At 39.6% G+C, this 11,365-nt stretch overlaps 2 protein-coding genes across 2 annotated transcripts; one reads left to right on the plus strand and one right to left on the minus strand.

Annotated features, from left to right (window-relative positions):
- Nucleotides 1-2,495: 2,495 nt before the first annotated feature.
- Nucleotides 2,496-5,194, minus strand: LOC307164863 (uncharacterized protein). Its single transcript, XM_079882053.1, has 4 exons — nt 5,175-5,194; nt 3,800-3,869; nt 3,539-3,704; nt 2,496-2,780 (listed from the first exon to the last, which is right to left on the minus strand). Exons 2-4 carry the CDS (start codon nt 3,867-3,869, stop codon nt 2,582-2,584), a joined length of 435 nt encoding a protein of 144 aa, XP_079738179.1. The 5' UTR covers nt 5,175-5,194; the 3' UTR covers nt 2,496-2,581.
- A 2,587-nt stretch (nt 5,195-7,781) lies between these two features.
- On the plus strand, nt 7,782-9,344 carry LOC307171276 (paraneoplastic antigen Ma2-like; the record flags this gene model as incomplete). Its single annotated transcript, XM_079892785.1, has 1 exon — nt 7,782-9,344. One exon carries the CDS (start codon nt 7,782-7,784, stop codon nt 9,342-9,344), a length of 1,563 nt encoding a protein of 520 aa, XP_079748911.1.
- Nucleotides 9,345-11,365: the final 2,021 nt, after the last annotated feature.

Below are 11,365 nucleotides of genomic sequence, written 5' to 3' on the forward strand. Positions count from 1 at the left end.
TCAAAACTTATCCTGTAACCCCGAGTTTGTTCAGCTACCTTCATGGTACAGGCCCCTGATCTCATTTTCTCACGGCTTTTTTTAGCTACAACACATGTGCTTTATAAACACACAATTATAGCAGCCAGAGAATTTTACATATTATAGTGTCAAGGGTCAAGAGGACAACTAAAGCAAACGCTAACCACCATCATGGTGACTTTAAAATACAAAATATGATTTATTTAAACCGGAAACTAAATAAAGTAAATCTGGTTAGTTTTAAGTGAAGCTGGTAATAAGTGTACGGCCATGCATTTCACCTTTTTGTTTGGTTTATTCCAACCAAAATTCAACGACTGCCCAACGTTAGAGCTTGACGTCAAACAAACACTGCATTTAGACATCAACCCGACTTTCATTTTCAACCAAAATCCAACGACTGACCGACGTTGTAGTCTATATCCTGTGCCTGCTGGGATCAACATCATGACATCTTGACATCAAATAAATGTTGAATTGACATCAAATACCAACAAAGCATCAAAATAACATAAAAATGACATCAACAGCTCTAGGTCAAAATATTTACATCAAATTGACATCGACACTTTGACGTCAATATGACTTTCATTTTTGACCTATTTCGTGATGTCATTTTGACATCAATGTTGATGTCATTTTGATGTTAAATTGACGTCAAGGTGCCCGCTGGGTTATGCTGATCCTAACAGAACTGCATTTTTTCATAGGTGATTATGACATGTCCCTGCCTGCAGACAGGTGTTTTATGACCCCATGCCCTGACCCAAACCAGTTACAATGCAGCTCTGGCCAGGACAAGGGCACACAATGAAATGAACTTTGGCTAACTAAAGGGAAGATTTCAGTGTCTGAAAAGTCTGAGGGTTGCACACCTGACAGGGCCTGTGACATTGTTGCATTTGCATGTGCCATATTACACAGCACTGCCAAAAAAAAAACAAAAAAAAAAAAAAACACTTTTCATTAAATGTTTATAATAAAAGACAAATATGCTTAGTTCCTTGAGTTTTATTTCAACTGTTCTTTGTAAAGAAAAGCCAGTGGTCAAGTGCATGCAACAAGAGATATTAGACACATGCCTCATGCAAAGCATAAAAACGAAAAGTTGGCAATATACTACACTGCCCACCTGTAGGCCTACACTGTAAAAAATTTCCTGTAGAATTTACAGGAATTTACTGGCAAAAAAGTTGCCAATAAAGTCCTGTAAAAATGTTGGTAATTGCTGTAAAATTGATTACAGTATAAAACTGTAAAGCAATTTACAGTTAATTGTTGTATATGAAATACAGTAATTTGTAGTATTTTTTACAGTAACATTGAATTAAACTTGTATTTTACTTTACAGCAATTTTTTGTAATTTCACTAAAGTACAGTATTTACCTGGCAATAAAGTTGCCAATAAAATCCTGTAAATATATTTTACAGCAATTTTTTGTAATTTCACTAAAGTACAGTATTTACCTGGCAATAAAGTTGCCAATAAAATCCTGTAAATACCCCCAAAATTCAAGAAGATGCTGGAATAGTTTAACATTTAAAAAGCTGAAAAGAATCATTTTAACAGTAAACTATATTCTATTATTTGCCATTATATTGATGTAAATGCATTAAAATAAACATTTAAAAAATCAAAACACAAAGTCAAAGCTGTTGTAGAAAAATATTTATTAAAATAATAAGCAAATTACTGCAAGACTGGTAACAACAATTTTGCTTTTTCAAGTACAGAATATCTTTTCAAAATCAGTCACAAAATAACTACAAATAACTTGTAAGACTTAAAAGCAAGATTCTGGGTTCAATAAAAGTTAAAGGGATACTTCACAGTTTTTTCATATTAAACTATGTTATTCCCTTAACTAAGACGAGTTGATACATACCTCTCTCGTCTCAGTGCGTGCACTCAATCGCTCTGGCGTGCGACGACACTTTGATAGCACTTAGCTTAGACCAGTTCATTCATTAGGGACCAAACAGAAATTAAGTTAGAAGCGACCAAACACCTCCACATTTACAGTTACACAACCAAGTATGGTGACACAAAATAAAACGTGGCGCTTTTCTAAGCGGGTAAAAAGGATAACTATAATGTATGGCGGAATAGCACTTGAAGTTGGAAGCACTTCGACTCGGCGCAGTAAAAAGGCGGTTAAGTATCCCTTTAAAGGGACAGTTCATCCAAAAATGAAAATTCTGTCATCATTCTGTTTACTCACCCTCAATTTGTTCCAAACCTGTATGAGTTTCTTTCTTCTGTTGAACACAAAAGATGATATTTGAAAGAATTTTGGTAACCAGACAATTGAAAGTAAATGGCTAACATCAACTGTTTGATTACCAACATTCTCATACAGGACCGCATGGGGGTGAGTAAATGATGACGGAATTTCCATTTTTGGGTGAACTAACCCTTTAAGCTCAGTCAACAGAATGGCATTATGGTTAACTCACATCTCCTGTTAAAACTCACATTTCTCCTTTTTTATTTTTTGTATAAATGTTTGTGATAAACAACACAAATGCTGGTGATTGACAACATTCCCTCTAAAACATTTAAAACATCTCCTCCTGTAGTTTTTTTTGTTTATATACATTTGACAACTTACAGTACATGCTTAACCACTCAAAGTCCGTTAGCCTTCTGAGAAGAGTAGACACATGAGGATTGACTGTGTTGTTCCTCTTCTCTGAGGTCTTTACACTTTTTTTGACTGTCTTGGTACCAGTGGATGGGTTGAGTCCAACAAAACATCTGCACAAAAATCAGTCAGAAAAACACAAGCAGAAGCTTTAGGATCATGTGCAGACTAATGAAAATATACCACTTTACAATAAGCATTCGCTGCACTACTAATGTATTATAAAGGGTTAGTTCACCCCAAAATTACATTTCTGTAATTAATTACTCATTAATCTGTCATTAATTAACTACTGACCTTCATTCATTTTCAGGAACACACATTAAGATGTTTTTGATGAAATCAGAGAGGTTTCTGAACCACACAGACCACAACGTCATAACAACTTTCAAGGCCCAGAAAGGTAGAAAAACATCATTAAAATAGTCCATGTAACTCAGTGGATCAACCTTAATGTTATGAAGTGATGAGAATACTTTTTGTTCTAACGTAGAACCTGGAAGCGCTGCACTGTGTTTACTACATTAACAGCATCAGAGACTGACACAGAAGAGAAGAGATTGTTGAATAAAGTCGTTATTTTGGGGGTTTTTTGCGCACAAAAAGTATTATCGTGGCTTCATAAAATTAAGGTTGATCCACTGTAGTCACATGGTCTATTTTAACAATGTCTTAACTGCCTTTCTGGACCTTGAAAGTTGCAATGATTTTGCTGCCTATGTGTGGTTCAGAAACCTCTCGGATTTCATCAAAAATATCTTAATTTGTGTTCCGAAAATGAACAGTCACTAGTTAATTAATGACAGAAATTAAATTTTTGGGTGAACTAATCCTTTAACATACACACATTTATCTTTAAGTAAACTGTTACCTTTGAACAAATTCAAGTGTGCAGGATGCCTCGTGCTGGTACACCAGATTAAAGTTGTAGTAAGTTGCAAACAAAGCAGCAAATCCAGCCATAAAATTGGGGTGTGGATTCATAACCACTTGACCCTCAATACTCAGCATCCACTGGGTTGCAGTGAGAATTTCACCTACAAATAATAAATATAAGAAACACTTTATAAAATGCTAAAATACAACAGGCAAAATGTATTAAGTAATTTAAAGATTTTGGAACATACATTACCTAAGACAATCAGTCTCGGAGAGTCTGGAAGTGTAGAACTTTTTTCCACATCAGCTGCTGTTGCTGACATCTAAAAGAAAAAAAAAAGAAAAGGAAAAATTTTTAAATGACAATGTAATTAAATGCAGTATGAGAATCTTGAGATGTACAGGGCTGACACACGTTGTAGCGGGTTTGCAAAAACTGCTTCATTTAGAAGCTCATGTGGACTGTTTTTGTGTGTTCTTGAGATATGAGATGCAAATGTGGATTTTACACTAAATGTCCTCTCACAACTCTTAAAGGGGCATTTTATTTCCTGCCCTCATCAATAAATGCCTAAATTAAGTCATTCAGAGTTGTACATGTGAAATGACAATATCCAATATGGCAAATCAGTGTTGTGTCTATTTGGTCAAAGCTGGCACCTTTACGAGACTTCTGATAACCTGTATGGTCTCTATAGATGAGACTTAAAAGCTGCAAATTTTGTAAATGCACAGGAACTGTCAGGTACACCACAGGTAAAACAGCAGTGTGGAACATTACTGTGACCTTTCATATGCTTAGTAAAACCTACAATGGTATTGCTCTCATGTTGACACAATTTACAGCGATACATTTCTCATTTAGATTTAGGTTCAAGTTATATTAATAAAACGATAACTATGGGAACTTTGAACAGAAAATAAAATGAACTTTCAAATCTTTTGCCAGTCATTTTGAATTTAGTTATGACGCAGGGATTTGTTAAACACTGGTTTTGTCTCAACAGCACTTAAGTAATTATGTCTTGTCTTCCAAACTGCAAATGCTCTAAAAAATACTCTCTCGAGAGCAAAGGCGAATAAAACTGTAACAAACTGCAGCATTCGTCCATAACATTTACGATGGTTTTACCTAACAGTTCAGCTTCGTCTCACCACTGTTAGGCGTCGCGATTCTACATCCCCGTCGCGATTCTATGCCTCGCCTGAAACAAGAAATTTAAAATTAAAGACACATTCCTTTACTAAATAAACGTAACGTGGGATCAAACACTTTTACATCCCACTTACATTTACAAATTGCTTTGCGTTAAATTTAGTTATGACGCAGGCCTTTGTTAAACACTCGTTTTACATGCTCTCAATAAGAAATCAAAACTGGTGAAATAAATGAGAAAATAGCAGCATCCAACAATGTTAATATCATATAACGTTAGCCTATTCTAATGTTTTTCGTCAAGAAAGCTAAAGCACATGCGTATAGTTTTGTCTCACCAACACTTCAGTGGATTTGTCTTGTCTGCCAAACTGCAAATGCTTAATGCTCTAAAAATACTCTCTCGAGAGCAAATGAAAATAAAACGGTAACAAAATGCAGCATTCGTCCATAACATTTACGATGGTTTTACCTTGTAACCGTTCAGCTTCGTCTCACCAGCTGTCGTTCACCGTCTCACGGGGGGGGGGGGGGGGGGGGGGAGTATTGGAATCAAACACTTTTACATCCCATTAAATGTCCTGATAACACGCAGTTGTTAAGTCGATAAAAATAATTGCATCTGACATGTCTATGTTATGAATTCTGTTTAAAATATGAACCGCTTAAACAGCATTAAGTAATACATTCGATTGTAATATTTATGGACGTAAATTTAAGTTAACTTACCAAAAATTGAGTAAATAGTGCCTTTTATCTTCAACTCTTCTTGCCCTGCTCCAGTCCACCAGTTTTCAAACCTGTATTCAGCCCGCGCAATCCCATAATGCCACATCACAGTAAATTGTTGTAAAACTGTATGAACTACAGTGAAAACACCTCTTAGCTGTAAATCAATTTACAGCTGACAGGGAAATATACTGTTAACAACTGTAATACTCTTTTTGACCCATAATGCATTGCGAATTACAGTAATAACTTGTAAAATGATAAAACAATAATTTTCTGTAGAATTTTGCTGTAGAATCTACAGCAATTTGTTACAGTGTATGTCTCCTCTGTCTGTGCAGACTCTTCTGTAGGCCTTTCTGTAGATGTGGAATCATGCAACTTATATTGCAGCCATAAAGCATATACAAGTATAAATTAAGTAAAGTTATTTATGCACTTGCAGGTAGGCTAGTTCCTCCATATGACAGTTATCTGAGAGGGTTTATTCACTGTCCAGTGCAATAGAAACAAATGGACATTACAAAGTCTTATACTTTCTTTCCTTTGGAAAGTTAGAAAATGTCCACTTACTGCACATATTTCAGCCACCACTTTCTTGGGAACAGATACAAGTGTTGGTGTATAATGTGAAAGTGCACAAAAGAGGAAAACACAATGGCCCTCATTTATCATTCTTGCGTAGAAACGGGCGTATATATTGGTGTAAGATTATGCTTACACTCCTCTCATCGCCTGATTTATGAAGCTGTGCATACCTTTATGTAACCCAGTAGAATATAATTCTTCAGGTTATGGGTTATCTCAATTTTATTTGCTTTTGTTTGGTTCTAATTCAGATCTAATAAGTGATTGAAATATACATTTCAATTCAGTGATGTATAAAGATGTGTGTTCCTTCAAGAATGTCATCCCTATTTCAAGTTTGATTGATATGCACATGCGAAAAACGTGGCATTAACAAACAAGTTAGGCGTTTCATTATATTATTGGTTTATGTGAATTAAGTCCCGCCCTCACTGGTGTTTGAGGTAACGTGAGTGGTTGTTCAAGGGAGAGGAGAGAGGAGATTGACGAGGCGGTCGATTAAAAAGAGACGGAGAGATTGCGGTAACAAAAAGTGGTTATCTTGATAATTCATCTGTTTAAAACGCTTATTGTGCCTTCTAACGTCTGTTAATACCCACAAGTTTTAGAAGAAGAGTTATTTTGTTTGTAACTGAGTCACACCGTGTGTTTGCTCGACATCGCGGCACCTTTTTCTTTTCTTTTATGGGACAGTTCGACAGTACAGACAGTGTTTACAGTTATTGTAAAGAGAACTGGTGAAGTACTGAAGACACTTCCGTTTTATTATCAGTCGTTGAAATTTTAACGAGAGACTCGGAAGTTTGCCAGCCGTGATAGACGTTCTGCATCGTCATCAGAGGACGCGCAGTCGTGCCCCGGAGGAGGATATCGCGGAGACCTGTACGGTTACTCTGGGCCGAGGAGTCGTGGGCCTGTATTCAACGGGCGCGCAACAACGAACGCAAAGGAGGAAGATTTCCTGGGATTCCTCACAGTGCAGCTGCGTCACTTATGGTTACCATCTGAATTCAGGTATCCTTTGTGTATAATTGTTTTCCCGCTCAGGAGAGTGAAGCGGCCAGTTTTATTGTTTACAAGGCCACCACGTACCCCAGCAACGATTCAGGCCTGCAACGGTGTGTGTGTGGGGACTAACTGTTGTGTGTGTGTGTGGGCCCACAGTGTTTTGGTTATCATTGTTGTTATTCAGTACAGTTAAAACTGTGATTTTGATCATTTTTCATATGCAGTGAAAGTGTGACAGACACATTCATTCATTTTGGCATAATAATATATTGCCTTTGGGGTAATATTGTGTCCTTGTGATTTGAGATAATAGATAACTGTGAATTACGCACACATTGTTTTATTTGTTATATTAATATTATTTATTTTTATTTTACACAAATTAAATTTGTTACATTTTGTCACTTTCAAAGACTTTTATTCCTTCAAGAGAGGTTATAGCAGTACATTTAAGCACAATTGAGTATAGATAAATATTATACTTTTCTACAAGAGAATTAATTCAGTTAGTGACATCAGAGGGGCCTAACTTCAACATCTGTAGGCATATAGTTACTGAATCTGGAGCGCTGCTGATCCTACTTAATTACAGGAAAGGCAAGTAGGGGGCGCTACATAACGTGGGGGCTCGTCCGGGATCTCCCTCTGCAAGTCACAAAATAGTTTGCTGAAAGAAGAAGAAACAAAGAAATTTAAGCTCAACACACCCCTGTAATTACATCATAATTAATTGAATAGTGCATAAAGTGTCGTCATGGCCCTAACAAAAGACCCCAGTCTCCAAGCAGAGTTGGCCAACTGGTGCAAAGATGTTAACATTGATGAGACTCATGCTCTTATGTTGGTAAATGTACCTGTTCACACAGAAGTGGCCGAAATTGAAGAGGTGATGGAAGCAGTAAAAGCTCTAGGAAGAGTTCGAGTACGAGACACGAGAGAAGGACCCACTTCACATTATCTGCTGGTGTTGTGTGAGTGTCGACAAGCCATTGACCCAAAGTGCATACCTCCTGAAGTGTCAAGGGGAGAAAAGGAAGAGCCCTGGTCAGTCGTAGTAATCCAGACCACAGAATCTGCATCTGACACAGCTTCTGCAGGGTTTATAGAAAAGTTTGCAAAGTTCCTGATGGAAGAAGGAAAGTCTCTCAGCGAGGTACAAGCTTTGATTTCTCCACACAGTGCCACTGACAGTTCCCCCGAGTCAATCATACGCGCCATGGGTGAGGTCCTGGAAAAGACAGTAAAGCACTCGGGCGACAACAACACATACCGACGCCTGCGCACATTTTCAGCCGTAGTTCCAACTCCCATGGGTGAGGAGAATATGGAAAATTGGATTGATCAAGCCAGGCTGCTGATAACTGAGTGTGACTGCTCCGAAAAAGAAAAACGACGCAGAATTGTGGAAAGCCTCAAGGGGCCTGCAATGGATATTGTAAGAGCTGTCAGATTCTCTGATCCTGAAGCTAGTGCCTCACAGTATCTGGAAGCGTTGGAGAGCACCTTTGGATCATCTGAGTCTGGTGAGGATTTATACTTCAAGTTTCGTCTTATGCGCCAGGGCACCGGGGAGGCTTTATCTGAATTCCTGAGAAGGATGGAGAAGACCCTCAGCAAAGTCGTGGAACGAGACGGACTGACCCTCAGTATGGTCGATAAAGTACGAGTGGAACAGCTGATTAGAGGGGCTGTGAATTCTGACATGATGTTGCTCCAACTGAGGCTGAGAGAAAGAAAAAATCACCCACCTTCTTTTCTGAGTCTGCTGAAGGAAATACGTGAGGCAGAAGAGAGTGAAGCAGCTCGCCACAGAATGTCCGCGAAAGCGAAGGCCATACTATTCCACGAAGATGAAAGAGCCAGCGTGTCTGTTATCCAGGAACTCAAGGCCGAGCTTCAAGAATTGAGAACCCAAATAAGCGGGGTTGAGGGCCAAGATGTTTCTACTTCATCATTAGTGATTAAAACCAAAGAAAAACCACTCAAGAAAACAACTGAAAAAGCTGATGATTCAGAAGTCCAAGAGTTAAAGAAACAGGTCCAACACCTACAGCAGCAGTTGGCAGTTCTGAGTGTCAGTTCTACTCAATACTCACCTCATGTGCTAGAGCAGCGGCCAAAACCATGCCAGTCTGTTCCCGCGGCGTTAAGATATCAGTCAGCCCGAACAAGAGATGACTACTTCTGCTACAAGTGTGGAGAAGATGGCCATATTGCCACCAAGTGTCAAGCTCCACCAAATTCGGATCAAGTGATTCAGAAGCTGATTCGTTCTTTGCGGCAGGCAAAAGGTGGGAAGCATGGAACAGCTGACTAATGCAGAGTTGAGGCAAGCTCAAGAGGATGACCCCGTAGTTGGTGTAGTAAAGCAAGAAGTGGAGTCAGGGAGAATACTTACAGCGGCTAGGAGTTCTGATGCTACCATTGCTCTGTTACAGCGGCAGGGAGACAAGTTAACGATAAAGAGCCAACTTTTATACCGAGTCACCAAAGGTTCCTGTGGTAGAGAAAAGACACAACTCGTCTTACCCGGAAAGTACTGGTCTACGGTGTTGCACTCTTTGCACGACGACTCTGGCCATTTGGGAGTAGAGAAAACTACGGAACTCCTGAAAGATCGCTTCTATTGGCCTAGAATGTCTGCATACATAGAACAGTATGCTAAGGATTGTGGCCGTTGTGTAACGAGAAAAACATTACCCAAGAGAGTTGCACCATTGAATCACATAACCAGCAGTGGGCCATTCGACTTAGTGTGCATAGACTTCCTGTCAATTGAGCCTGACTCAAAAGGTATTGGTAATGTGCTAATCATAACAGACCACTTCACACGCTATGCTCAAGCGTTTACCACCAAAGACCAGAAAGCCCTGACTGTGGCTAAGATACTGTGTGACAAATTCTTTGTGCACTATGGCTTACCCTCTCGCATCCATTCAGATCAGGGTCGAGATTTTGAGAGTGGTCTCATAAAAGAGCTACTAAGCATGCTGGGAATCCGAAAATCCAGAACGTCTCCCTATCATCCACAAGGAGACCCACAGCCCGAAAGGTTCAACAGAACACTTCTTTCCATGCTTGGTACGCTGAATCCTGCAGAGAAAAACAGATGGAGTCAACACATTAACAGATTAGTACACGCTTACAACTGTACTAAGAACGAAGCAACCGGGTTTTCACCCTATTATCTTCTGTTCGGAAGAGAGGCTCGTCTGCCGGTGGATGTGTGTTTTGGGACTTCGCCTGATGGAAAGGAAGCCGGTAACCATCGACAGTATGTGGAAAGGATGAAATCAGAGTTACAGAGAGCATATCAGTTAGCCACTAAAACTGCCCAGAAAAGTCAACAAAGGAACAAACGGTTGTACGACAAGCGAGTGAAACACCAGAGTCTGACTGTGGGTGATCGTGTGCTGATAAGAAATCTGGCCGTGTCTGGAAAGAACAAATTAGGAGACAAGTGGAATTCTGTTCCTTACCTGGTGATGGAAAAGCTACTGAATTTACCTGTGTATCGCCTGAAACCTGAATCCGGCATGGGAAATGTAAGAACATTACACCGAGACCATCTCTTACCAGTTGGGGACCATGTGAGGTTGGCAGATCTGGGAGAACCAACGGAAGTTTCTGCTCCGCCGGAGACAAGGACAAGATCTGTGGAGAGAAAACGGAGAAGAGGATTGGGAGAAAAGAATGTGACCCTGACAGGAAGTGAATTAAGGAACCATTCTGAAAGTGAAGAGGATGAAGTGTGTTATTACTACTCGGATAGAGTGGAGGAACCGCACAGGCCAGCGTGTGTTACACGGGAGGACTCTACAGTGGATGATGAAACTGTTAACTGTGGAGGTGACTTGGATAGACCCCTTGCAGAAATGGCAGAGCTGATACTCATGGAAGAAGGCCCTGGGGAGCTTCCAGATCCGAGTTCAGAGACTATGGGAGATCCTGGTTTAGAAGGGGGAGAGCTTGAAATAGTCAATGCTACTAAAGAGGTAGTAGAGACAGTTCAGTCCCGCCCAAAAAGAGACATAAGACCTGTAGTCAAGTTGAGCTATGATAATCTGGGCCAGCCCACTAACCGACCTTTAACTCTGATTCATAGAGGGATGGTCATAAATGTAGCGGGTGGGGAAGAGTCAGAAACGAAACCCTGTAACACCATGTGGTGTCACCATATGGCACAGTGTGCTCGTTGTACTCAAATAAACCCTTATACTGAGCCTAAAGTCACCATTAAAGTGCTGAGAAGTAATCTCATGGGGTCATGAGAGGTTTAGAAGGGGGAGCATGTAACCCAGTAGAATATAATTCTTCAGGTTATGGGTTATCTCAATT

The sequence above is a fragment of the Squalius cephalus genome (genome assembly GCF_949319135.1).
Source record: "Squalius cephalus genome assembly, chromosome: 1".
NCBI lineage: Eukaryota > Metazoa > Chordata > Actinopteri > Cypriniformes > Leuciscidae > Squalius > Squalius cephalus.